At 40.6% G+C, this 26501-nt stretch overlaps 2 protein-coding genes and 1 long non-coding RNA gene across 4 annotated transcripts in view; 2 read left to right on the top strand and 1 right to left on the bottom strand.

Annotated features, from left to right (window-relative positions):
* Positions 1-1517: 1517 nt before the first annotated feature.
* LOC124267510 (kinase D-interacting substrate of 220 kDa-like) lies at positions 1518-4680 on the bottom strand. Its single transcript, XM_046702433.1, has 2 exons — positions 4491-4680; positions 1518-2298 (listed from the first exon to the last, which is right to left on the bottom strand). The coding sequence occupies exons 1-2, from the start codon at positions 4663-4665 to the stop codon at positions 1679-1681; spliced, it is 795 nt and encodes a 264-aa protein (XP_046558389.1). The 5' UTR covers positions 4666-4680; the 3' UTR covers positions 1518-1678.
* On the top strand, positions 3153-3858 carry LOC124267512. The gene is made up of 3 exons (XR_006896053.1): positions 3153-3242; positions 3314-3352; positions 3732-3858. It is a non-coding gene; the product is annotated as an uncharacterized LOC124267512 (long non-coding RNA).
* Positions 4681-8212: 3532 nt separating the features above from the next.
* The window catches only part of LOC124267507 (serine/arginine repetitive matrix protein 2-like), a 50339-nt gene continuing 32050 nt past the window's right edge, over positions 8213-26501 (top strand). For both annotated transcript variants that reach the window (XR_006896052.1, XM_046702429.1), the window contains exons 1-7: positions 8213-8290; positions 16147-16317; positions 18134-18246; positions 21977-22053; positions 23142-23264; positions 25134-25218; positions 25901-25995. Coding sequence is in view for 1 of the 2 variants with exons in the window: in XM_046702429.1 (XP_046558385.1) it covers positions 16169-16317; positions 18134-18246; positions 21977-22053; positions 23142-23264; positions 25134-25218; positions 25901-25995 (642 nt within the window). In the remaining variant the exon portion in view is untranslated. The remainder of the gene's footprint in view (positions 8291-16146; positions 16318-18133; positions 18247-21976; positions 22054-23141; positions 23265-25133; positions 25219-25900; positions 25996-26501) is intronic.

The raw sequence follows: 26501 nt of genomic DNA, 5'->3' as shown, positions 1-26501 counted from the left end.
TCCCCACATGGGTACAACGTGTGAAGCCCATTTCTGCAGTCCCCCGCCGTGATATTGCTGGAATATTGCTAAAAGCAGCGAAAAACCATCACTCCATTTTGTAATACTAGTTTTAATGTTTACTGTGATATGGACTGGAGCTTAGTGATCTTCATGAATTATATTTAATATTCTTTTCCACAGGAAAATACTTGTTTTTCTTGCAGCGAATAGGTGTAATATTGCAGATGTAGCGTAATACAACATCTACTCACTCCTTGATGGGTGTTGACCGACTCCGTGGTGTAGAGGTTAGAGCGCCCGCCCAGAGAGCGGAAGGTCGCGGGTTCGATCCCTGGCTGCGTCATACCAATAAACTTTAAAATATGGTACTTGTTGTTCCCTGCCTGGCGCTCGGCATTAATGAGTAAAAAACAAGGACTGGTCGGCTTGGAGTCAGTATAATGTGTCTGAGTCGGGTGTTCATGCTTAACTGCGGCATGGGATCTCAGTGAGCCAGCACTATAAAACCAGCTTCAGTCTGGGCTAGTACAAGCAGCCACACATACACACGCATGCACGTCGTCATATGAGCGTAATATTCGTAAGTACGACGTCAAACCCCATTTCACCTCACCTCACCTCACCTTGTTGGGTGAATGTTACCGATATAGTGGCCACCCTCAATAACGATGGACGATGGAGTACGGGATGAAATATTTATTGAAGCAGCCAAGGTTATAAATATTGCAACATAGCTGTAAACAGAGAACCATGAAAGACAACACGTATAAATGCATGCTGGGGCATCGTACACTTTGGACCATGAATCAAGATCATTGCTATATTAGTGTTGGGAATTGGTTAAAATCTCATAATTGATGATTGGTTCATTACAACCGATCAATCATCGAAAATAATTGGTTTGCATCATTTATCAAATGTCCCTGTTATATTTGTTAATGCACACAAAAAATAAAGAGAGAACATGTAGTAATTTGCAATTAGTTTTTTTTGCAAATTGCACAAAATCCATCGGCAAATTTCGCATATTTAAAGTTTGATTAGTATATTAGGAACACAGATTTCCTGGATTCTTTAAGATAAATTCAATCATGACTTAGAACGAGCTTGTAGTGCTTATGAAATGTAAATTTAATGACACTGACACAGACAAAACTAAGCTTGTGTAAAATATTGTTGATGCAAACAAGTGTTCCAAAATTGGTTGTGTTCGATTATGAGAAAACACAATCGATTGCTTGGTCGTTTAGGCACTGCGACCAATCTTCGATTATTTCAATTAATTGGACCACCACTATGCTATATTGCTTGATAATATGAAACATGTCCAAGTAACATTCATTCCTTTCGAACTGTTTACATTTAACAACAAATGCCCACCCTAACCTATCGTTGAGATTATATGCATATTCAGGAAAAGGTTTCAGAAGACACTATGTGCTGCATCTGCTTAACTGTGGGGCAGAACAGCAGTCTGGTTCCCGGGGTCTGCTGCGCTAACGCATCGACGCTGAGTGCGTTAGCGCCGCAGACCCCGGGAACCAGGCTGGGCAGAACCTAAGCCCTGAAAACTTTCAGAGGGGGCTGCCGAACTCTGTCACCCATCCAACCTCTCTCGCTACCAAAGCTGCTTAACGTCGCCTGATTTGACGAAATGTCCACGTTCCAATGACACTTACATCACATGACAACGTGGCTTTCTCAGCAGCTTAACCACATCCTTGTGATCCCATACCTGTGCTATGTCCGCTGCAGTCTGGCCCATCTTGGACCGAGTGTCGACGTCCACGATGTTCTGCGAGAGGATATATTTCACCATCTCCACATTTCCTCCCTGTGCGGCCCAGTGAAGGATGGTTTCACCCAGATCATCAACGACTGACATGTCAGCTCCTAGGCTGACAAGGAACTCAACCACGTCTTTATGTCCCCGCCATGCTGCTGATACCACCGGCGTAGTTCCGTCAGTCCCTTTGTCGTTGACGCCCATCCCTTCCATGGACAGGATATATTTGACCATCTCAATACTTCCGCCTCTGCAGGCCCAGTGAAGTATGTTGCAACCGTTGTCGTCCCCTATTGAAATATCAGCTCCCTCTCTCAAGAGAAAATCAAACACCTCTCTGTGCCGTCCAAATGCTGCAGTCATCAGAGGTGTCCTCCCTACCGTGTTCTTCCTGGCGATGTCCTCCTTACATTGAGATAACAGGTATCTCACACGTTCAAGGTTTCCATGCAAACAGGCCTCTTCAATGTTGGCATCGGATCCAGGGTCTTGCTGAGGGGTCGATGTTGCTGTAAAGTGTAGTAAATAAATATTTTTTAAGCTGTTTGCATTCGTTTGTGTCTGTAAATACATTTAGTACAATAGTTCCAGCTCGTATAGAATGTAACCGAGGCATTGTCCTTGTGTATTTAGAGACCTGTCTGAACTGAGGCATAGTGTGTGTGTGTAGAGACCTGTGTGAACTGACACATTGTGTCTGTGTCTCAGTTCACACAGGTCTCTACATACACAGACACAATGTCTCAGTTCACACAGGTCTCTACATACACAGACACAGTGTCTCAGTTCACACAGGTCTCTACATACACAGACACAATGTCTCAGTTCACACAGGTCTCTATATACACAGACACAATGTCTCAGTTCACACAGGTCTCTACATACACAGACACAATGCCTCAGTTCACACAGGTCTCTACATACAGAGACACAATGTCTCAGTTCACACAGGTCTAAAAACACAGACAGTGCCTCACTTCACACAGGTCTCTACATACACCGACACAGTGCCTCAGTTCACACAGGTCTCTATATACACAGACACAGTGTCTCAGTTCACACAGGTCTCTATATACACAGACACAGTGTCTCAGTTCACACAGGTCTCTACATAAACAGTCACAGTGTCTCAGTTCACACAGGTCTCTACATACACAGACACAGTGTCTCAGTTCACACAGGTCTCTATATACACAGTCACAGTGCCTCACTTCACACAGGTCTCTACATACACAGACACATTGTCTCAGTTCACACAGGTCTCTACATACACCGACACAGTGCCTCAGTTCACACAGGTGTCTACATACACAGTCACAGTGTCTCAGTTCACACAGTCATACAGAGACACAGTCTCTACATACTCAGTTCACACAGGTCTAAAAACACAGACACAGTGTCTCAGTTCACACAGGTCTCTACATACACCGACACAGTGCCTCAGTTCACACAGGTCTAAAACACAGTCTACACAGTGCCATACACTACTCTACATACACAGTCACAGTGTCTCAGTTCACACAGGTCTCTACATACACAGACACAATGTCTCAGTTCACACAGGTCTAAAAAAACACACAGACAGTGCCTCACTTCACACAGGTCTCTACATACACCGACACAGTGCCTCAGTTCACACAGGTCTCTACATACACAGTCACAGTGCTCAGTTCACACAGGTCTCTATATACAGAGACACAGTGCCTCAGTTCACACAGGTGTCTACATACACAGTCACAGTGTCTCAGTTCACACAGGTCTCTACATACACAGACACAATGTCTCAGTTCACACAGGTCTAAAAACACAGACAGTGCCTCACTTCACACAGGTCTCTACATACAACGACACAGTGCCTCAGTTCACACAGGTGTCTACATACACAGTCACAGTGTCTCAGTTCACACAGGTCTCTACATTCACACAGGTCTCTAGTTCACAGGTCTCTACATACACAGTCACAGTGTCTCAGTTCACACAGGTCTCTACATACACAGACACAATGTCTCAGTTCACACAGGTCTCTATATACACAGTCACAGTGTCTCACTTCACACAGGACTCTACATACACAGACACAATGTCTCAGTTCACACGTGTCTCTATATACACCGACACAATGTCTCAGTTCACACAGGTCTCTACATACACAGACAAAATACACGTGCACTGACCATCTGCCATGTCGTGGACACAGTCTCTCAGTTCACACAGGTCTCTACATACACAGACACAATGTCTCAGTTCACACAGGTCTCTATATACACAGTCACAGTGTCTCAGTTCACACAGGTGTCTACATACACAGACACAGTGTATCAGTTCACATAGGTCTCTATATACACAGACAGAGTGCCTCAGTTCACACAGGTCTCTATATAAACAGACACAGTGTCTCAGTTCACACAGGTCTCTACATACACAGACAGTGTCTCACTGTCTATTATCTTTGGAAAACGCTACCCCGTACAGTGGTGATTGATGCATGGACTCGCGAACGTCGATCTCGACTTGTCCCTGTCTAGCTAAACGACATTTACACCCATCGCGGGGTCTGTTCCTTCACGGGAAGAGCGAGAGAGAGACATGGAACATCGACATCACAGAAAAGTGATGTTTAGGACCTGCAGTCAGTGGTATAAGCCTTAACCCGAGCCCATTCATCTGCCTCCCTTTTCAGACAAAATACACGTGCACTGACCATCTGCCATGTCGTGGACACGGTACTCTGGTCTATCGTTCACGTCTCGATCGCTGCTGTCCAAAGTGCTTGATGGGCTCTTCCGTGTTTTTCGTCTGCCATGAGCCGTATAGAAGCAGCGCTGTGATTGGTCCACAAGCGGCCGCACGAGGGGCGTTAGCTTTGGGACTAACATGTAAACGTTCCCACACGTCAAATAACCAACAACACCCGAACATTTAACGACTCTTGATGTGTGTCGTCATTGTTAAGAGTTATCCTTAATTCCATGCAGTAGCCCTCTACATCAGCTGTTAGATCTATTAAACATACGTGACGTCACATAGGAATTCCATGGAATGATAAAAAACCGCCAACAATATAACTAAACACGCCTTGTGAACAGAGGAGGAATACTACACAGGAAGATCGATTTGGGCATGATAAATATTGATCAAGCGTAATACACACACACACACATATATATATATAGGGCTGGGTATTGGCAAATAAATTGTATTGCAATATATATTGCGATCAGGCGCATAACATGCCAATATTTTCGTGTAAGCCCGATAGTTTGCAAAGCTTTACATTTATATAGTAAAGGGCTTGTCCAACCTTTTCAGCAACAATCATGTGTAAGTCCGGGCTTTTTTCGATAACGGTAGCTACGCCCCTGGCAATATTCAGGTATCCGTATATTTAATAACCAAATTCAGGGTCTACTCCGGGACAACGGTGTGAACGTCGGGGCCAGTGTGGGTCAACTTATTAGTTGTTAAAACTGTGAGTAGAAGGTGACTGCTGAGGCTGTGAGCAAAGTGATAACTTCAGAGTACAAAGTGAGAGTCTGGTTACCATTAATGGTTTGTGCAATAATTTATCTTTAATTTTAATGTTGTTAGCTGCTGGTCTTGTTTCTCAGTTTGTTGAGGAGGAAGTTTGTGTAATATTTGCTAAAAGTAGACTTCAGGGTGAATGTTGGTCATAACAGCCATTCGTTGGTTTCACATTAATTTTCGACTCGCTTTTCCGCATGTGTAGAACGTGTAAAAATACCCGCTGGTCAACTTCCGGTTTGAATGGACGGTCCCTAAAGGGAGACATTGTACCTGATATCCAGCTGTATGGTCATTCAAAGGGTGTCCTCCCACTTTGCCAGTTCCATTGTCAAGCAATTAATTAAAGTTAATGGTGCATCAAAGGGGATTAATAAGGGATTAGTAGGGGATTAAAACTGAAGTCAGTTCAACACTTTACCAAAACATTTTACAAATTTTACCTTGCTAATTGACCATTTAAATCTCAGAATTTTATTCAACTTAGGATAAAAGTTGTTTATCAAACGATCATAGTTTTAAATCGCTATTATTGGTTTGTATTACAAGGGTGTATGCACATTAAATGAAACACCGAGAACAAGTAGAGTTGGTCTGAGTTAACGCTCATCACGAACCGCACGTGCATTTGTTTCACTGTTCCATCTACTGCGCTCACCCTCTTGTAATACAAACCAATAATAGATATTTGAATCTATGATCGTTTGTTAAACAACTTTTGTCCTACAGTGAATAAAATTCTGAGATTTACATGTTCAGTTGGCAAGGCAAATTTATGAGGATTCGCAGTCTTAATTTCACTTTATTTGATTTATTCTTTGTTTAAAGTGAAATTCATCGGTACGTTTTCACTGCAAACAGACTTTTTTTATAAGTGGGAGACAGCATCCCCATACTGGATGACGGTGGAAAGTCTATTTTGAAGCCGCCGCTTTTCTACTGTAGTGTCACACTCTCAAATTATTTCACGCTTGCAAGAAGTAAATCATCTATATTTACATAGAACATCGTCATTTTAGTGAGTGAGGAGGAGGAGGAGTATTGATTAGGAAGCAAAGTGGCGTCACTCATTCATAAACGTTATGCTGTGCATTTACTGCGCCATTACGATGAGAAAATATGAAATTTGAATCTATTCGATCCCTATTTTATGGTGTGTAAGAAACAGATTAAGGTACTCGTGCCTTTCATATACCGTCCGGGTTAGAATTTATTGGCCTTCAATAACCCATGCTTGTCGTAAGAGGCGACTAACGGGGTCGGATGGTCAGGCTCGCTGGCTTGGTTGACACAATGACATCGGTTCCCAGTTGCACAGATCGATGTTCATGCTGTTGATAACTGGATTGTCTGGTCCAGACACGATACACACCGCCGCCATATAGCTGGAATATTGCTGAGTGCGGCGTAAAACCGTAAAAACTCACTCACTCACTCCTATTAGGGGCGGTGGGGTAGCCTAGTGGTTAAAGCGTTATGAGGTCATAGATTAAGCTGACAAGTATTCTAAACCGGGTGTCCTAGCTTTTACAAAATAACTGTCGGGAACTCTGTCGTAAATCTAAGTTAAGGTATGGAGGTTATGGGGGATGGGGGAGGTGATGATGACATTTATGGAGAAGCATATACAATGTGAATGACCCCACCCCCCTAAAATGTATGTACAAAGTACGTGACACCCCCACCCCCACCCCGCATATCATGTGCAAAATCAATGACGACCCACACACACCCTAGTACGTGTGTGTACAAAACGTATGACCTGTACCTCACCAAAACAAAATGGGTGACCCGGCCTTCACTATGATCATCAACCCCTTCCCCTCCCCGCCGCTCCGCCCTAGCCATAAATTATGAACGGTCCCTAATATTGCTCTGTACAACCACACCCTTAAGTTCAAATTAGAGAAATAGACAAAAATAAACAGAAGTTGTTCGACACACTTTTTTCAAACATAATATGACCGACGACATACATGGTGTATGGTCCGATATACTTTGACATTCGCTTCGTGCCGGTCTAAGGCCAATTAAAAATAATTTCTTGATACCGCCCGACCCTTAAATTTGGCCCGACCCTATTTTATTTTTTTATTTTTTTGCAAAATCAAAGTTCAAATAACGTGAATGAAGACACATTAATTTGTCATCACCACTGACACGAGGATATGTAAATAAAGCTGAAGTTAAAACAGCTTTTTTGTATGGTTATTTATTGTACAAATGCAGATGCAATCACCTTCAAAAGAATACATACAATTGATATATATATATAATATTTGCATATTTTGAACACAGACATATAGCAGATATAATAATTAACATCAGAGACCATATACCGATATAGTATATGGTCTCTGTTAACATGCAGATAATATTGTATATATAAAGGACTAACATTGTATAGAAAATCAGAAGAAAAAAATCAGTCCAATCTACCCATTTTGAAAAAAAAAGTGACGAGAAACAAGAAATTTATTGAATGTGGTCTACAAGGGTCAGGTACGTCCGTCCATATGTTGGTTTTATTTTTGTATTCTGCGGGGTTGAAGTTGAAAAGCTTCATCTCAAGAAAGGTATCCATACGCAATCCACAAGATTATCGAGTTCTAAATTCATTCAAGTTTTGAATAGAATAATAACATTGCAGCGCACACTCCATTGTGTCCCGCAGTACTATTAATTTTCACCCAGCGGGCCCGGCTGATATCCGGGTCAGACCACCTCACTCGCATTTAATCATATTTACCACCTCTTCCCGTACCCTGCAATAAAATTTGTCTCCAACTTTGCGATTGTCACCATTCACATCTTCTCGTAACCGACATGCAACATGTCGCACATAATCACCTTTTGTTCAATTATGAAAGTGATTTTTCTGGTATGCCCGGATTATAAGTTCTACTTCCGCTGATCCAATATATGGTGCAGGTAACCGAGTGTGCATTGATTGATATGCCGCGATTATGCATACTGTAGGTAAGACATTCTCGTCTTCTCGTCTTAAAAATGACAGTTTTGTTCATTCAAAATAACAAAGATTATTGTTATTTTTCCATGTTATTAGATAATGTAAGCTTTGGCTCTGTCAGATTTCTGCATTATGATCATATCTCATGTACCGAACCAAAACGGACCAAATTGAAGGCCTTGTACCGCAATACGTACCACACCGTGGTAAGGGCGTATCAGTTCACCCCTAATTGTTTCGGCCAATGTCTGTGAACATGACAACATTCACCAATATGAGTCTTATTATTATGACTGCATATGAAACTCCCAAAAATTTCAGCCACACCACAGATTAGATGTAAAACTTGCCAGCCAACAAAATATCTTCATATACATGTCTAAAGTTTAACCCCACCGTCAACAAGCAGATCAACTCAGCTGAACTTCACAATCAAGTTGCTCACGCAACTAGGATGGCTAGTGAACCTGATGAAGTCTGAGTTGGAACCAAAACAAAATCTTCAATTTCTGGAGATGAGATTTATCACAACACAGAATGGAATTGTACAAAGTCCCCATGATCCCCAATAAGGTGGTCTAGCATTGGTTGCACGAGATCCATAGCTCGTATGGTACTTATATTAAATTTTATACTGATTTATGTGTTGAGTAAAATATTTTAGTATTTGAAATTGTTCGTTTTTAGATTCAAATTGTCAATCTGGGTAATGTTTTATATCCCTTGTGACAGATATATACTAGAGAATCTCACCCGAGTGTCTTTTGATATCAAATATATCACCACGAGTTGATAAAGTTACAAATATCTGAGGCTTGCCAACGATATGTTTACTTTTATCAATGAGTGTTCATATATTTGATATCAGAAAACACGAGGGTGAGATTCTATTTTTCATCAAAAATCACTCTTCATTAGTTTTCAATGAAAAATGTACATCTCTGATTCGTCTGAACATGGTACTGACATTAGACTTGCAGTGCAGCGATGTCATAGCATTGTGACGTCATCAAGTTTTTGACGTCATGACATGGCAAGTCATGTAAATGATGCTGTCAGGGCATTGTACAAAATCTGCTGTCAAATCGATATCTCCTAGGAGGTATCGTTTGGTCTCACGCAAGCAATATCTCCTGTGGAACACAGTTTTGGATGATAAATAGCATTTATGACCATGATAACATACGTGGGGTTTTACATAGCTCTTAAAATCTGGGAGTCATGGGGACTCAGGGCATAGGTTTTGGAGAGTCCATTTCCAAAATTGGGAGTCCATCAATTTGCATGAAATCAATGATCATGGATGCTTCCCCTTTGATACTGATTATGTTATAATATGTGTTAGTTTCAATGTCATTAGAATAATGATTGTAAACAGAATGTTTATATTTTAATATGGGATATCATTACAAATTCATAAAGTTCTTTCCCAGAGGAAAATTATATTGCGTCCACATGGATGCACATGATTTTAGTTTGGGGGTACTTCATCAAATTTGGAGCTCATTCTGTCACTCTTGCTTTGACATATATCCTTACCCCCAACTTAAAAAACACCAATAGTTTCTCATGTTAAGTTGTTTAGTGACAAATATCTGCCATGTACTGTAATATTCGGGCATCTGTTGATGGTAATTAGTGTTGGGAATTGGTAGAAATCTCACAATTGATGGTTGTTCTTAACCATTGAGCAATCATCGAACAAAATTGGTTCGCGTCATTTTCAAGATTTTCCTGTTCAGGTTGTTCTTGCCGATAAGTATAACATGGTTCTCTGTTGTTTTTTGTTGGATGTAGATACTAGCAAATAGCATTTGTGAATTGCACGTCCAATGTACAATGATTGATACAACTTGTTACTTTAAACATGTTAAAGTGATGACAAATATATCATGAACATAAACTTCCCAGTGTCTTCAAGTAATATTCAGTCATGACTTTTCAGTTAGTGAAGTGAGTTTTCTAAGAAGTACACACATTTTCAGGCCCCGACAACATCTAAGATATGTTGTTCCATCTTCCAGTGTTTGAAACATGAAAACAGTAGTTCCAAAATCATTTGTGTTCGATTATGAGAAAATGTGATCAATTGCTTGGTCGTTTGGTCACTGCGACCAATTTTTTCAATAAATTGGAACACCACTAATGTTAAAGGTCACATGCAACCAAAAAATCAAACATAATTAAAACACAATTATCACTTCTTCATGACATATAATATGCATTGCTGATTATGAAAAAACAAATAAACAAAATTATAAGCGTATAATCGCAGATCAAAAGTGCAATATTTTGTACTTGGGTTTACCTCCCTCGAAACGAAGCAGCCGGGATACCGAACCCAGTCAGAGCGGGTGGGTGTGCACTCAAGTGTAATGGCTGGTTCATTAGCAGATGCCGCCTTCACAGCTCATTGTGTGTGTATATATAGAGATGTTGGGTTTTGTAAATACATGCTCATTTTTTGTGTATAACATTTTGCAATCAACAGACATCATAACATGTCATGTGTTCAAGTATGCCTGTCTGTGTAATTACATAATGTGACAGAGACCAAACTCGGGGCCATAAATCAATGCGTTTTGTTTATGGTGTATAGCCTGATTGGTGTTAAGTTCAAATTGCATGTGGTCAGTGATCGCAGTTGTGTATTGATTATTGTCATTAGCAGACAGGCAGGCAGACACACAGGTGTCAATAAAACAAGACATTGAGTTTTGTCTGTGACATCGACATATCTATATCACAGTTAGAAATTGTGTCAACGCTAAATAATGACATTGCTTTTAAGTATCTAACTGAGAAAGTGACTCGGTAAGAAGAACGTGTGATGAAATAGACAAATGAAATTATATAAACAGTTTATTTACTGTCATAACATATAAAAAGCTCGCGCTTGTGAGATATCAACAAAACATTATAAAATGGCTCACACCAAAGCCTTCACCGAGTATTCACCAGACAGCCCGCTTCCAAGTTGCGCGAACGTATTTCACTGCGCACATGCTATGAGCGCAGCCCAGCTGTTGAAACCCGTATTCCCCAGAAAAGTCTGGGGAAAATTAGTGAAACGTTTGAACTCCGATTCCGCGCGTTTTTTTTCATCGCGTTATTTTTCAACTTTATAAGTTGAATTTGTATTTTTGACGCTTTGTTTCGGTAAGTCCATACCGAAAGGTATCAGAATCTGCAAAGTTGTGTATTATGTTGCATGTGACCTTTAATGAACCAGTGTGAATTCTTGTTTTATCCAAATTGGTCTGAGTAAGCAACTGGTAGAAAATTATCCTAAATACTTTCATGGAAATCGTGAAAAACTATAAACTGTATCAGTATCAAGCTGTTTGTAAATAAGCCAACACTTCACTTCAAACATTGATTGGTTCAGACTGACACCATGTTGAACATAATGAAACCACTTGAGGTCATAAATGCGTCAGTTGTTGGAACAGGTGTTGAGTCTGTGGTAGGCCAAGAACAGTCCTTTGTAAACTTAAGTGTTAGTGCGTGTTGAACAGAAGGAAACAGCTGTTTTGATTGGGTCAGCTTGACCAAATACAACCTTCGCTATACAGAGTTCATATGGTTTTGTGAATCTCGTGCCTTTCGTGTGTTGTATATGACGACAGCGTTAGACAGCTTAACTTCATCATTCATTAATATTACAGTAATACTGAAGGGCAAAGATTTCCAGTGCTCCAGTCTTCCGTTAAGAGGTAATATTTAGAAATAATTTAAATTATTGTGAAGATAGAAATTTGGTTTACATTCACACTTTCAGTGAATGTGTAGAATGTGCAGTGTGGGGGATTTTTCATTAGTTTAGGACTAAATTTGTCTCTGTTTCACCTTGTTAAATGTATGACATAAGTTTGACTTGTTTATTTGTTCTGGAATAAGAACTGCCTCATTCTCACATATCAGGCCTCGACTTCAGGAAACAAGACCTGCTTGCACCCGGTGCAACCTTGGTTCATAACCTTGTTGCACTAAACAAAAACAGGTTGCACCTTGCTGCTCAATATACAATTATGTACAATTCTTGAGTTTTTTATAGATGATTTGAAACACTATTGTAAGAAAACCATTTTGGGTCTGATAAAATTAGTTTTACTTTATAAAAGTTCATGACATGAATAATCACTGTCCGTGCCCTCATTATCCAGTTTCCATGTTGTTCTGTTCTTGGAATGTGATCATATCCCTATTCCCCGTACACCCGTTAAGGTCCGGGTTAGAATATTGATCTTCAGTAACCCATGCTTGTCGTAAGACGCGACTACTGGGATCGGATGGTCAGGCACGCTGACTTGGTTGACACATGTCATCAGTTCCCAATTGCGTAGATCGATGCTCATGCTTTTGATCACTGGATTGTCTGGTCCAGACTTGATTATTTACAGACCGCCGCCATATAGCTGGAATATTTATGAGTGCGGCGTAAAACTAAACTCACTCACTCACCTAATTCCATAGATGCTCATAATGTTGATCATTGGATTGTCTGGTCCAGACTGCGATTATTTACAGACCACAGCCATATAGCTGGAACACTGCTGAGTGCAGCGTTAAAACAACAATCAACGAACCAACATTGAAAAGGAAAATATGAACACGCTCAATAAGTATGATATTTAGCGAAACAAATATATTATCCATTTTCTGTCAACTACACTTCATTTCGATGCGTGAGTAGACGCAATATGACTGTGAATTCTTTGAATAATGTGGACCAAAGTTATAATTATTGGTAACTGCCAGCTGTCTGTTGTAACACTATTGTTTGTGCACACTTGTCAGCGATATGTCTGGACACTTGTCAGCAACGTGTCACTCACAGATAAGCAAAATGTGGCCGCCCAGGTAGAGTACAGCCATGAGATTTGCCGACTAATCAAAACATGGCCACCAGGGCAGATCCTGCCAGTGGGACTGCTGACTAGTCAAAAAGGTTGCAAGCTAAGCAAATTATTTATCATTTGTGTGCATATAAAAGCAGGAAGGATAGGCAAGTAGACCAGAGCCGTCAGACAGCGGGAAGGGCGTGGACAGACCAGCAGAGCCGTCAGACAGCGGGAAGGGCGTGGACAGACCAGCAGAAGGGGCAAACCAAGGACTTGAAGGGACGAACTGACCGGCCAATCCAGCTATCTACTGCCCAAGTGTCAACCTTGCCTCGTTGCCTTCCCCTGGTAGCCTCTGCCGCACTCTGCAACTTGTGTACTAAGTGTTCGCCCTATCTCACAAGTATACTCAAGAAATAAAGCTAACATCCTTTGACGTTGCGCCTTGTGTTGTCTGAAGTCCACCAGCCCCTGGAGGTGTTACACTGTGGTGGGGCGGTGGGGTAGTCTAGTGGTTAAAGCGTTGGCTCGTCATGCCGAAGGACCGGGTTCGAATCCCCACATGGGTACAATGTGTGAAGCCGATTTCTGGTGTCCCCCGCCATGATGTTGCTGGAATATTGCTAAAAGCGCGTAAAGCCAAACTCAGTCAGTTACACTGTGGTCTGTGTTTGCCAGGATTAGGACCCCATCGGCTTATGTATGAAAAATACCATTTTGACACTGATTTTAAGGGTCAAGTTTGGGGGGTCGGCTTATAGACGGTAGTATACAGTATATCCTGTATATGAGGTTATTTTGCAGTTTTGGATTGCACCAGTGCAAGTTCTAAATGCTTAAATCGAGCCCAGCATGTACATATAGTATATATGGCGCTTCAGATGGAAGAAACGTTATCATTGCACGTGTTGTTATGGCAGTGAATATGCATAGTGTCAAACTATTCGATGTTAATGATAATATTTGTGTGTACAGTTTATGTGTATGGAAGAAGCATAAATGGCTGGTAGATTTTGTGTCTCGTCTTAGTTTCAAATTTATGTCCTCATCTCCTGCTAGTGTTGGGAATTTGTTCAAATCTCACAATTGATGATTGCTTCATTACCAACGAACGATCATCGAAAAAAATCATTTTTCAGATTTTCCTATCCAGGTTGTTATTGCAGATATGTATGAGATGATGCAACTTGCTACTTTAAAGTGATGACTAATATATCATGACCATAAACTTCCTGGAGTCTTCAAGAAATATTCAGTCATGACTTTTTAGTTAGTGAAGTGAGTTTTCTAAGAATTAAACAAGTTTGCAGGCCCCGACAACTTCGAAGATATGTTCGATCGTCAAGTGTTTCAAGACTAAAACAGCAGTTCCAAAATCGTTTGTGTTTGATTATGAGAAAATGTGATCGATCGATTGCTTGGTCGTTCGGTCACTGCGACCAATCTTCGATTATTTCAATTAATCGGAACACCACTATCTCCTGCAGTAAATTTCTGTGTCAATTTTTATGTTGCAATAAGCTACAGATATTTTCAATGAGGGCTTGAATATCTTAGTTAGGGTCTGAATGTTTTTAAGTCTTAATGGCAACCTGGCAGTTTGCCCCATGCACCAGGTACAGAGGTACAGATAAGCGGCGTATCTGCGTAAATTAAGCAAATATTTATGTGAAAACTCAATTCTTATTAAGTCTTTTGCGTACAAGTACGCTTGAATTTTGGTAAATGTGATCTTACATGCCTACACACGAAAATGTCAAATCTTCGGTTGCTTACCGGTGGATAGATAACTTAACTGAGGTATATTGAGAGGTTCTATTTCAGGACATGAACTTGGCAAGTTGTAATCTTTCTTATCGTTTCTCATATTACAGATCAAATATAAATAACAAACACTAACATTTAAACTTTTTTATAATTTTAAAATTAATGGAAAACGGCAAAATACCCAATTGAGTTTGAGTGAGGTGAGTACAATATATTTGGTTACTGAAAGGAAAATTAGGATACCCAATTGAGATGACCACAAGCGAGTACATAACTCAATGACCCAAAAAGTTATCTGAAGCTCTGCAGGTATTTTTCTTCGTTGCTATTGACAGTGGCATCAAAGTCAACCATTATTAATGTCAGGTGTAGGCTGTTTTCCCCTTGCACGTAGGTGTGAAACGGTTCCCTCTTACCACAGTACGGTACGTATTACGGTACAAGGCCTTCGGTTCGGTCCATCTTGAGTCGGTATATGAGATCTGATCATTGTGCAGAAATTTGACAAGAGTCAAACCTTACAGAAATGCATAGATTTTGACAAAATGATTCTATTTCTAGAAATTGTAGAAAAGGTTTAAAAAGGTTAATAAAATGATGGTACGAAAACTGAAAATACCGAATTTTTGGATTGCATTACGGTATACTGAACTGAAAGCAAAATACAGTGGTTCTACTAATATCGTGGTATACCGTTTCACCCCTACTTGCATGCTGACCAACCTGCCAGTTGACGCTTAAGCCGCAAAATGCCGGCCTAGATCTACTATCTTGTTTTCAAAGTATCATCTGTCAACCAGTGTCACTGCAAAGATGTGAGACTGAGAGAGCCAATGATAAACATTTAGATGGGTTGCTAAAATAGGTTTTGAATCATTTGAGTTGATCAAACTTATTGCATTTTCCATTACATGATGAGTATTATTTTCCTAATTTTAGTCATGCCACATGATAACTGAAATATTTCATCTGTGCCATTTTAATGTTTACCATGCCATGGTACACAGTTAAGCACCATTTCGATCTCTGAAAATTGATCAAATTTAAGCGTAATTGAACACCTGTTTTTTTAAGCGTTATTGCATTCATGTTCAGTTCATTGTTAAACTGTATTGATAGGTTAGTTTCAGGTTTTTAATAAATTACAGTGGCGATTTTAACTCAGGATATTCAAGAGTGATCACAGCCTTGAACTGTGGATGAGGGTGACGAGTGTTGGTGCCTTTGGTTAAAGTGTAATCGTTTTCTTGTAGCCTGAAGTGAGAGGTGCTCACAATGGATTCTTCCTTGCTGGGCCAGGTGATCGCCCATCGGGGTGTGGCCCTGGCACGGTGCCTACAGACGGAACAAGAAGGGAAGTTGCCACCTGGACTTGTAGAACATGTGGAAAACCAGAGGTTTCAACCAGCGGAGTCAGAGATAAAGTAAGCAGTAGAAACTGAATTCTCAAAGGGAAAATTGATTGGTCAACATGCTCCAAGTATAAATGTAATTCTTGGAGTTGATATCGAATACTCAAAGTAAAAATGTAATTATTGGTGTTGACGTTGAATCCTCAAATTAAAAATGTATTTCTTGAGGTAATAGCTGAATTCTCAAAGTGAAAATAGAGCTGATTTATGAAAACACATGGGCTATCTCCCTTGGCTTGTGACACCTGTGATTTGAGTGTGACAATAAAAATCCTGAAATCTAATGCCCCCTCCCTCCTTCATGCATGCAGCTTCCCAGTGGTACTGGTTTCTGCTCCCTCTAGGGGCGGTGGGGTAGCCAAGTGGTTAAAGCGTTGGCTCGTCATGCCGAAGACCCGGGTTCGATCCCCACATGGGTACATTGTGTGAAGCCTATTTCTGGTGTCCCCCGCCGTGATGTTGCTGGAATATTGCTAAAAGCGGCGTAAAAGCAAACTCAGTCAGTCAGTCTACTCCCTCTAGGGCTGGATATTGCCCTGATTCTCATATTGCGATATATTGCATTAATTTAAGAAATATTGCAATACATATTGTGATATATTGAATGGAAGGTTTCTGTCCAAGTGCGTACATCAAGAATTCATAATAGCTCTCTGTGTGTGACATCATTCTTAACTGCTGTTACACCATACTTTCAGGCTTCCCATCCCATTGTGAATGGCTAAATGCCTGTGGTTTACAGATAAATAAAATGATATAGAGCATTAATGTAGAATGTTTAATTGAAGTACTGTATTACAACAAAGTTTTGCGAACATTATGATAAAGGTAATAGTATAACATGATTGTCATGGTCAGTGTTGTTTGCTTCAACAGAATGCACTTCAGTGCAGTATGTAATTATTGTTACTGTATGTCAGTGATTCATTCAGATTCAACTCCAATATAAACATGTGTTAACATAAACTATTGCAAACTGAAACAAAAACATGTTTTAGGTGAACTACTTGAGCTGAAAATATCATGTGACCTCCAATAACTAAGATCCTTGACTAGAATGTCATTATACAGTCCTACAAAATTTATAAGACTTTGGCCTTTATGATAAATTGATATCATATGTCCCATTAAGAAACAAACAAAAATAACAAAACAATGTGAATTGTGAAATGGTCACTCAGAGCCAGATGATCTACTAATACGTCCAAATAAAAGATTGGACAAATCTTTGAAGGGCATTTAGAAGTTGAATGCATAAGAAAAGCAAGATTTATGGATGTCAACTTCTTTATTGTAAATAACACGACGTTTCGGAGTGTATGCTTGTACATTTGAGGCCACTTAATTCCTCCAAAACGTCACATATGAAACCATTCAAACCCACAAAACTTAAATCATTTGGTATAATATTTGGCACTTTTGGTGCCACTTATACAGATACTCCCACTTGTACAATGTTACATGAAACCAACAGAAATAAAAGTATATTTGGCACTTTTAGAGCACATTTTGTTGTTATGGAAATAAGGGCAGATAATTCAAAAGGAACTAACTCTGGATGACCCAATATATTGCAGAATCTGAACCATATTTCGATAATGGTATCGCGAGATACTGTACCGGTATATACCAGTTTACCGGTAATATTGCACAGCCCTACTGGTTTCATATCCACATTGGTACATTTTGTGTACTATGATTTAATTTTAATGGAAACGTGTATTTAAAAGAGTAAAAGTCCATATTCGTTCACTCACTCACTCACTCACTCACTCACTCACTCACTCACTCACTCACTCACTCTTTTATTGTGTTCTAATTGTTCCAGAGATGAAAGATTTATTCAGTCGCTCAACCGTTTCATCGCCAAAAAGGCTGACCTTCTGTTCAGGAGGGTCGATGAGGAGGTCATAGTCGTTCCCAACAAACACAAGTTTGAAGGTAAGTGAAGGAATGTCACATTAAACCTGTCAGCTGATGATACGCCTCCACGCATAAGGTATATCAAATTGTAGGCCATGAGGGTTAATAAACTTGTTATCATTTACCAAGAATTTTTGTAAAAAGTTGTGATTTAGGTGTTACGGGTTTGTTGTCTGCCATATAGCCAGGTGACAATGTTTACATTTGTGATGGTGATATTTTGCTTAGTGGTTAAAGCGTTTACTTGTCACGTTGAAGACCCGGGTTCGATTCCCCACATGGGTACAATGAGTGAAGCCCATATCTGGTGTCCCCTGTGGTGATATTGTTGGGAATGCTGCTAAAAGTGGCGTAAAACTTAACTCACTCACTCTACATCTGTTACCAAGAGGCTGAGACCTTGATGTAATCCAGTGTTGTCTTCCCATATCATTCACACTGGGTGCTTGGTAGTTATTTAGGAGGTATTTAGGAGGTATCCAGAATATACTGAGGGAAACAAAAAAGGGAACACAGGTGTTAGTACAAGAGTTCCTATATCCTTTTAATTTTTTTTTCACATACTTTGTATGACACTGTGGCTGAAAATCTGGAGACTGTGTAAAGGAACACTTTCAATGTCTTATGTTCCCTTACCTGTTTCCAGATCTGTGAAGATCAAGGTTAGAATTGGTCTTCAGCAACCTATGCTTGTTGTAAGAGGCAACTAATGATGTCGGGTGGCCAATCCTGCTGACTTGGTTGACACATGTCATTGTATCCCAACTGCGTAGATTGATGTCGATCACTGGATTGTCTGGTCCAGGCTCGATTATTTACAGACTGCCGTCATGAAGCATGAAAACTGCTGAGTGTTTTGTTAAACAACAAACTCGATTCAGTCAATGTATATTTACTCCCTTGGTTTTTTTTATATATCTAAACCAATAGGGTGACATTATATTTCCAAAGGTTATGTCCAGTTTTCTTCTGCTCATGTACTGCTCTAAGTCACATAGATCACTATGCATGTCTAAGTTAAAATACAGAAGACGTAACCCTTTTGTCCATTATACATCATTTTCGTTTATTCGAGGTAATGAATAGCTGATGACTACTGATTTGTATCTATGTCTGTACTGGAGGTTAGCGGAGAGACAACGATATGAATCACATCCCAGTCACATTGATGAGATATGATTCATATGGTGCTATGTGATATGGTGACTCTTACTATCATCCACTCGTTTACGTAACCAAAACTTTATCTATATACAGACTCCCATCAGATATTGTCTTACCTCAAATAATGAATGTCATTTTCTGATTGGCTGCGACCGCTTCTGTGGTGTAGTGGTTAGAGCGTCCGACCGGAGAGCAGAAGGTCGCAGGTTCGATCCCCGACCACTTCATACCAAAAGACGTTAAAATGTGGTACTTGTTGGTCCCTCCCTGGCACTCGGCATTAATTGGTACAACAAGGACTGGTCGGCTCGGAGTCAGTATAATGTGTCTGAGTCGGGTATTCATGCTTCACTGCGGCATGGTATCTCAGTGGGCTGGCACTATAAAACCAGCTTGAGTCTGGACTAGTACAAGTAGCCGCACATACCCATACACACGCATGCACGTCGTCATATGAGTGAAATATTCTCAAGCATGACGTTAAGCCCAATTTCACCTCACCTCTGATTGGCCGAGCTAATCAATGTACCCCGCTTACAAGCGAGTAACAATTTCTATGTTACCGGCTGGAAATGCCGAACTGTGGGAATTCGTTTGGTACTTTGTGTTAGTAGTGTTTGGGTTGTTGCCTAACTCTGGTACCCCTTATAATGATCCAATACCCGTGCTTCAAACAGTTCAAAATTAACATTGAGGTGTTCGGTAAGATAAATACGTTGTTCACTGGTCCCTCGGGGCCCATGGGTTGATCTACCGTCTATGTTTGTTTATGTTCCCTGAGCTTAAAGAGGGCATCAACCCATGACCCCTCGTGACCAGTGAACAACTTATAGTATAGCTAAAATGGATAGAACTATGAAAACACCCGCATGTTATCAGAAATGAGTGGGCCACTGTAACTTGATAATGCCCCCTAATTGCTTGACGACGGGCCATTATCATGCCCGTTGTTAGGTGACGTCATAAGGACCTCAGCTCTTGATGTTCAATCACCTATGGTTCGTTTGAACTTGGGTTCAATATTGACGATATTTCTGACTCACATGTACCTGTGCCATTATGCACTTTCCTGCCGGTGCCAACCTTAATAGTTGTACCATAAATTACAACATGCAGCAATGAAAACATCGACTGGAACTCTAGCATCGAAAAAAAATGGCAGCTGGTAGTATGTGCAAAGGTCAAGGTCGAATGTTGTCACTCTCAATAGTGACGTCATCTGTTTTGTTCTATGACGTTTCCATATTTGTAAAAAGTGGGTCAGTGACCTCCGTTGTTTGTTGTTAGCAGTAAATGCTTCAAAACCGATACCTTTGTTTGTTTTTATTTTATTAAAAATTCTGTCCATTTTAGCTATAATAACAGTAACGCTATTTTTCAGGGCATCATTTGCAGAAGCCCTCAGTCTTTTCAACTGCCCTCCTTCGTCTGGCAGTTAATGAAAGACCTCAGGCTTCTGCAAATGATAATGCTCTGAAAGTGAAAAATAGCGTTACCCTTATAATATTCTCTTCCTTTCTGCAGGTTAATGACAAGACTGAAAAAATTGTTTTAAATCTCATCGAAGATGGGATGTTGTTGAGGAGAAGCACATAAGCTGTGAACATTCTGCTATTTATAGCCAAACAGGAAATGCAAAAGAATCTGCATTAACTGTTTCTTGAACAGTCTCTGTTGATATTCACATGCTTTTACAAATTACAGTAATCAATATATCTTGTAATATAAGGCTAGACCAATATTATTTCTTGCTTTACGGATCTGCCAGTCGTATTTTTTCAAGAATAAGAAAAAAAATAAAAATTAATGTTCCCAGCTCAAAATATATAATCCTAATGTTTTTATTGGCCAAAAATGTAAACAAACCCCAATTTTTTTAATTGTATTTTGCCCCATACACACTTCATAAATTGCCAAAAGTAAAATACTTTTAGTATTTAGAAGGAATATTACTTTGATTGTTTATTTTATATTTTTTTTTTCCCTCCAGCGTTTAGGTTTCTGAGGACAAAAATCTGTAATACAAGAAATAAAATTGGTCTGGCCTAATGTAAATATTGCAATACAGATACAGACAGCAAAGATTGGATGCAGTATGCGAGAAAGGTCTCTGAACATCCTGCAATTTATAACCAACTTTTCATTATTATTTGTTGCCATACATGTGTTGTAAATCGATGTATTGTATTGTGAGTAGGGGTGAAACAGCATACCGCAATATTAGTAGAACTCTTGTATTTTGCCTTCTGTTCGGTATACCGTAATGCAATCCACAAATTTGGCACCATCATTTCTATCTAGTCATGAAATGACAATTTTGTTCATTCAAAATAACAAAGATTATGGTTTGTTTTTTTGCATGTTATTAAACAATGTAAGGTTCAGCGCTTGTCAATTTCTGCATTATGATCATATCTCATATACCGAACCGAAATGGACTGAACCGAAGGCCTTGTACCGCAATACGTACTGTACTGTGGAAAGAGCCTACTGTTTGACCCCTAATCGTGAGCCTTGTTTCCGATACAGTACTGTAATGGCTTGTGGTTACACCACCAGTTTGTACTCTGTGCTGTTGTTGCAGACAACTACGCCATCATGCCTGCCCTGGAGTCTTTCATGGGGATACCAGCACACGTCTGTAAAGAACATTTCTTCAATGTAAGTCTGGGGGGTAGCCAAGTGGTTAAGCTTTCACGCAGCTTGTCAATGCTGCTGGTTTCATATCCACATTGGTACAATGTGTGAAGCCCATTTGTTGTGTACTATGATTTAATTTTGCAGGAAAAGTGCATTTAAAAGAGTAAGGTCCATATTCCTCACAAGCTCACTCACTCGCACTACAAGTCTATAAATAAAAGACAGCTCTATTGGTTGGCACCATTCCCAAGTCAAATCGTTCAGCGCAGTCACTCACTCACTCACTCACTCTAAATGATAGACAGCACTATTGATTTGTGACACCATTCCCAAGTCACTCACTCACTCACTCACTCTAAATGATAGACAGCACTATTGATTTGTGACACCATTCCCAAGTCACTCACTCACTCACTCTAAATGATAGACAACACTATTGATTTGTGACACCATTTCCAAGGCACTCACTCACTCACTCTAAATGATAGACAGCACTATTGATTTGTGACACCATTCCCAAGTCACTCACTCACTCACTCTAAATGATAGACAACACTATTGATTTGTGACACCATTTCCAAGGCACTCACTCACTCACTCTAAATGATAGACAGCACTATTGATTTGTGACACCATTCCCAAGTCACTCACTCACTCTCACTCTAAATGATAGACAACACTATTGATTTGTGACACCATTCCCAAGTCACTCACTCACTCACTCTAAATGATAGACAACACTATTGATTTGTGACACCATTCCCAAGTCACTCACTCACTCACTCTAAATGATAGACAACACTATTGATTTGTGACACCATTTCCAAGGCACTCACTCACTCACTCTAAATGATAGACAGCACTATTGATTTGTGACACCATTCCCAAGTCACTCACTCACTCACTCTAAATGATAGACAACACTATTGATTTGTGACACCATTTCCAAGGCACTCACTCACTCACTCTAAATGATAGACAGCACTATTGATTTGTGACACCATTCCCAAGTCACTCACTCACTCACTCTAAATGATAGACAACACTATTGATTTGTGACACCATCCTCAAGTCACTCAGCTCACTCACTCACTCACTCTGTGTTACAGGGTCTGGAGAAGCGTGAGGTGGTGATCGGCGTGGTCACATCAGTGCTGGAGAGTGGCTTGCTGGTATCTCTGCTGTGTCTGGACTCGGGTCGGGCTCGTGACATAGACGACTTGAAGATCATTGTAAGTAGCTAGGCATCGTGTGTCCATTAGATCATGAAGCCTGTGTCTGGACTTGGGTCGAGCTCATGACATGGACGACTTGAAGATCATTGTAAGTAGCTAGGCATCCTGTGTCCATTAGATCATGAGACCTGTGTCTGGACTCGGGTCGAACTCATGACATAGACGACTTGAAGATCATTGTAAGTAGCTAGGCATCCTGTGTCCATTAGATCATGAAGCCTGTGTCTGGACTTGGGTCGAGCTCATGACATAGACGACTTGAAGATCATTGTAAGTAGCTAGGCATCCTGTGTCCATTAGATCATGAAGCCTGTGTCTGGACTTGGGTTGAGCTCATGACATAGACGGCTTGAAGATCATTGTCAGTAGCTAGGCATCCTGTGTCCATTAGATCATGAAGCCTGTGTCTGGACTCGGGTTGAGCTCATGACATAGACGACTTGAAGATCATCATTAGCTAGGATTCTGTGTCCATTAGATCATAGAGACCCTGTGGATTAGATCCATGAGACATTAGATAGACGACTTGAAGATCATTGTAAGTAGCTAGGATCCTGTGTCCATTAGATCATGAGACCTGTGTTCCGACTCTAGTCGAACTCAAGACAGACCACTTGAAGATCATTGTAAGTAGCTACATTATGAGACCTGTGTCTGGACACGGGATGAAGATCTGGTTTGAAGATATAGATATGAAGTACCTAGACAGTTTGCAGGTACCTCTGGACCTGGATCATTTCATGTACCTGCATGTCACATGATTGCTAGAGATCATATGATTGGTTGAGATCGCTGTTTCAGTAGGTCACAATGGCTGCCACACATAAGAGATCAATTTTGTTTGATGATGAAAGGTAACATTGATTTGGGTGCTGATTAGTTTTTGTGATTAGGTAACAGTCATCCCTCGCCATAATACGGGTCTTGGGACCAAAGATAACTCCAGTCATTATATGACACCACCGTTATACAAAACATGTAATAAAGGCCAAGTTATGCCATATTTTTCTTGTGCATAGCGGGGCAGTAGGGTAGCCTCGTGGTTAATGTGTTTGCTCGTCAGGCCAAAGACCTGGGTTTGATTCCCCACATGAGTACAATGTGTAGAGCCTATTTTGTTGTCCCCCGCTGTGATGTTGCTGGAATATTGCTAAAAGCGGCATAAAACTACGCTAACTCACTCACTCATAAGAGCACAAGACACGGATAGCCAGGCTCTGACACAGTTGATGGTGTGAGTATCCTGGCAGTCTTGAATGTTGTTCATGCTGTCAGCCACTGGTTTGCCTAGTCCTGTTGACTTCTTTGAGAGGCATTTTAGAAGATGCATAGATGAAGGAAAACCAAGTTCTATGGATAGTCAACTTCTTTATTGCAATGAGTGCGATTTTTCGGTGTAGGTACCAACTCTTTGTATCACCTGCTTGATAACGGTGTTAGTAGCTACACCGAAACGTCGCGCTCATTGCAATAAAGAAGTTGACTATCCATAGAACTTGGTTTTCCTTAGTCCTGTTGATTTTGCTGGAATAGACCTGTGAAGATCCGGGGCAGAGTTCGTCTTCAACTACCCATGCTTACAATTAGTACTGCCTACGAGGGTTCGAATCACTGTTTGGACAATTATTTTTTTATTAAAAATTTAGGCTTTTGCAATCATATATTGTTTTTATATGTTATGATTAACATATATTTCAAATTTGATCTACGCAAATGGGATACTATGACATGTGTCAACCAAGTCAGCGAGCCTGACCACCCGATCCCGTTAGTCCCCTCTTACGACAAGCATAGGTTACCGAAGATCAATTCTAATGCGGGTCTTCACGGGACACAAAGCTGTGAGTTTGTTAATGGCTTATTCAGGTATTCTGCCCAGTCAAAGAAGTGCCAAAGATTGTTCCTGACCAGAGTGCTCTGGAGTCCTTTCATGCTAAAGATATTGTGAGAGGTGAGACAGACTTACACAGACTTAGGCAGGTGTCAGTCATGTTTTGGGTGAGGCGAAACTTGAAACTTGAATAGGCTAGATATTTTGGTTTGGTTTCTCTCCCTATTTGTGGTGAGTGGTGGGGAAGTCAAATGGTCAAAGTGTTCGCTTGTCACACCAAAGGCCGGGTTAGATTACCAACATGGGTACACTGTTTGAGCCCATTTCTGGTTTCCCCCGCTGTGATATTGCTGGAATATTGCTAAATGCGGCGTGAAATACTCACCATGCTTGCTCGCTCGCTCTCACTCACTCACTCACTCACTCACTCACTCACTCACTCACTCACTCACTCACTCACTCACTCACTCACTCACTCACTCACTCACTCACTCACTCACTCACTCACTCACTCACTCACTCACTCACTCACTCACTCACTCACTCACTCACTCACTCACTCACTCACTCCTCCTCACTCACTCACTCCTCACTCACTCACTCACTCACTCACTCACTCACTCACTCACTCACTCACTCACTCCTCACTCACTCACTCACTCACTCACTCACTCACTCACTCACTCACTCACTCACTCACTCTCAATCACTCACATCAATCAATCAATCTTCCTGTTAATATGGATGTTTCTGTTACATGGCCTCAGTGTTGCTTTTGTTGACCGAATGCTTCTGTTACCAGGGATTGTGCTCAATGTGAATCCAGAGACACAGAGGATCATCATTTCACTGCATGAGAAGTCGCTCAACCCTGGAGACCCCAACAACCCTAAACTGGTGAGTTGACAAAACACTCCCAATTGTATGGTAAATGTCTCATCATTGCAACGACCTTTCAAACCAAAACATCTTGCTGATCCGGAAGGTGTTCTGTTTCATAACTGTCCAAATGACACCTAGATACATAGTCATTGTCTGTGTCTACCTGTTTTCCTTCTTTCAAAAGTAACCTGTGAAGATCCAGGTTAGAATTGATCTTCAGTAACCCATGCTTGTTGTAAGAGGCGACTAACGGGATTGGGTGATCAGGCTCGCTGACACATGTATGTCATATCCCAATTGCGTAGATTGACGCTCATGCTGTATTTTACTGGATGGTCTGGTCCAGACTCGAATATTAACAAACCGCCGCCATATAGCTGTAATATTGCTGAATTTGGCGTAAAATTAAACTCGCTCATTCACTCTTTCAAATATAGTGGTCGTGGGGCCCAATTATCTAAGGTGCTGCAATTTCATGATGTCAAACCCAGAACCCAATGATCTTACGTATAAATTCCAGT

The sequence above is a fragment of the Haliotis rubra genome, unplaced genomic scaffold, assembly GCF_003918875.1.
Source record: "Haliotis rubra isolate DU_JTF1 unplaced genomic scaffold, ASM391887v1 Scf1317, whole genome shotgun sequence".
Classification (NCBI taxonomy): Eukaryota; Metazoa; Mollusca; class Gastropoda; order Lepetellida; family Haliotidae; genus Haliotis; species Haliotis rubra.
The sequence above is the reverse complement of the archived record's forward strand: the minus strand, read 5'-3'. Positions and strand labels throughout refer to the sequence as shown.

Bases quoted from the DNA above. Each gene is read 5' to 3' on its own strand.
- LOC124267510 (XM_046702433.1), bottom strand. From the start codon at position 4,665: ATGTTAGTCCCAAAGCTAACGCCCCTCGTGCGGCCGCTTGTGGACCAA. The intron at 2,299-4,490 runs GTCAGTGCACGT...TACACTTTACAG, and splicing joins TGTCCACGACATGGCAGATG to CAACATCGACCCCTCAGCAA.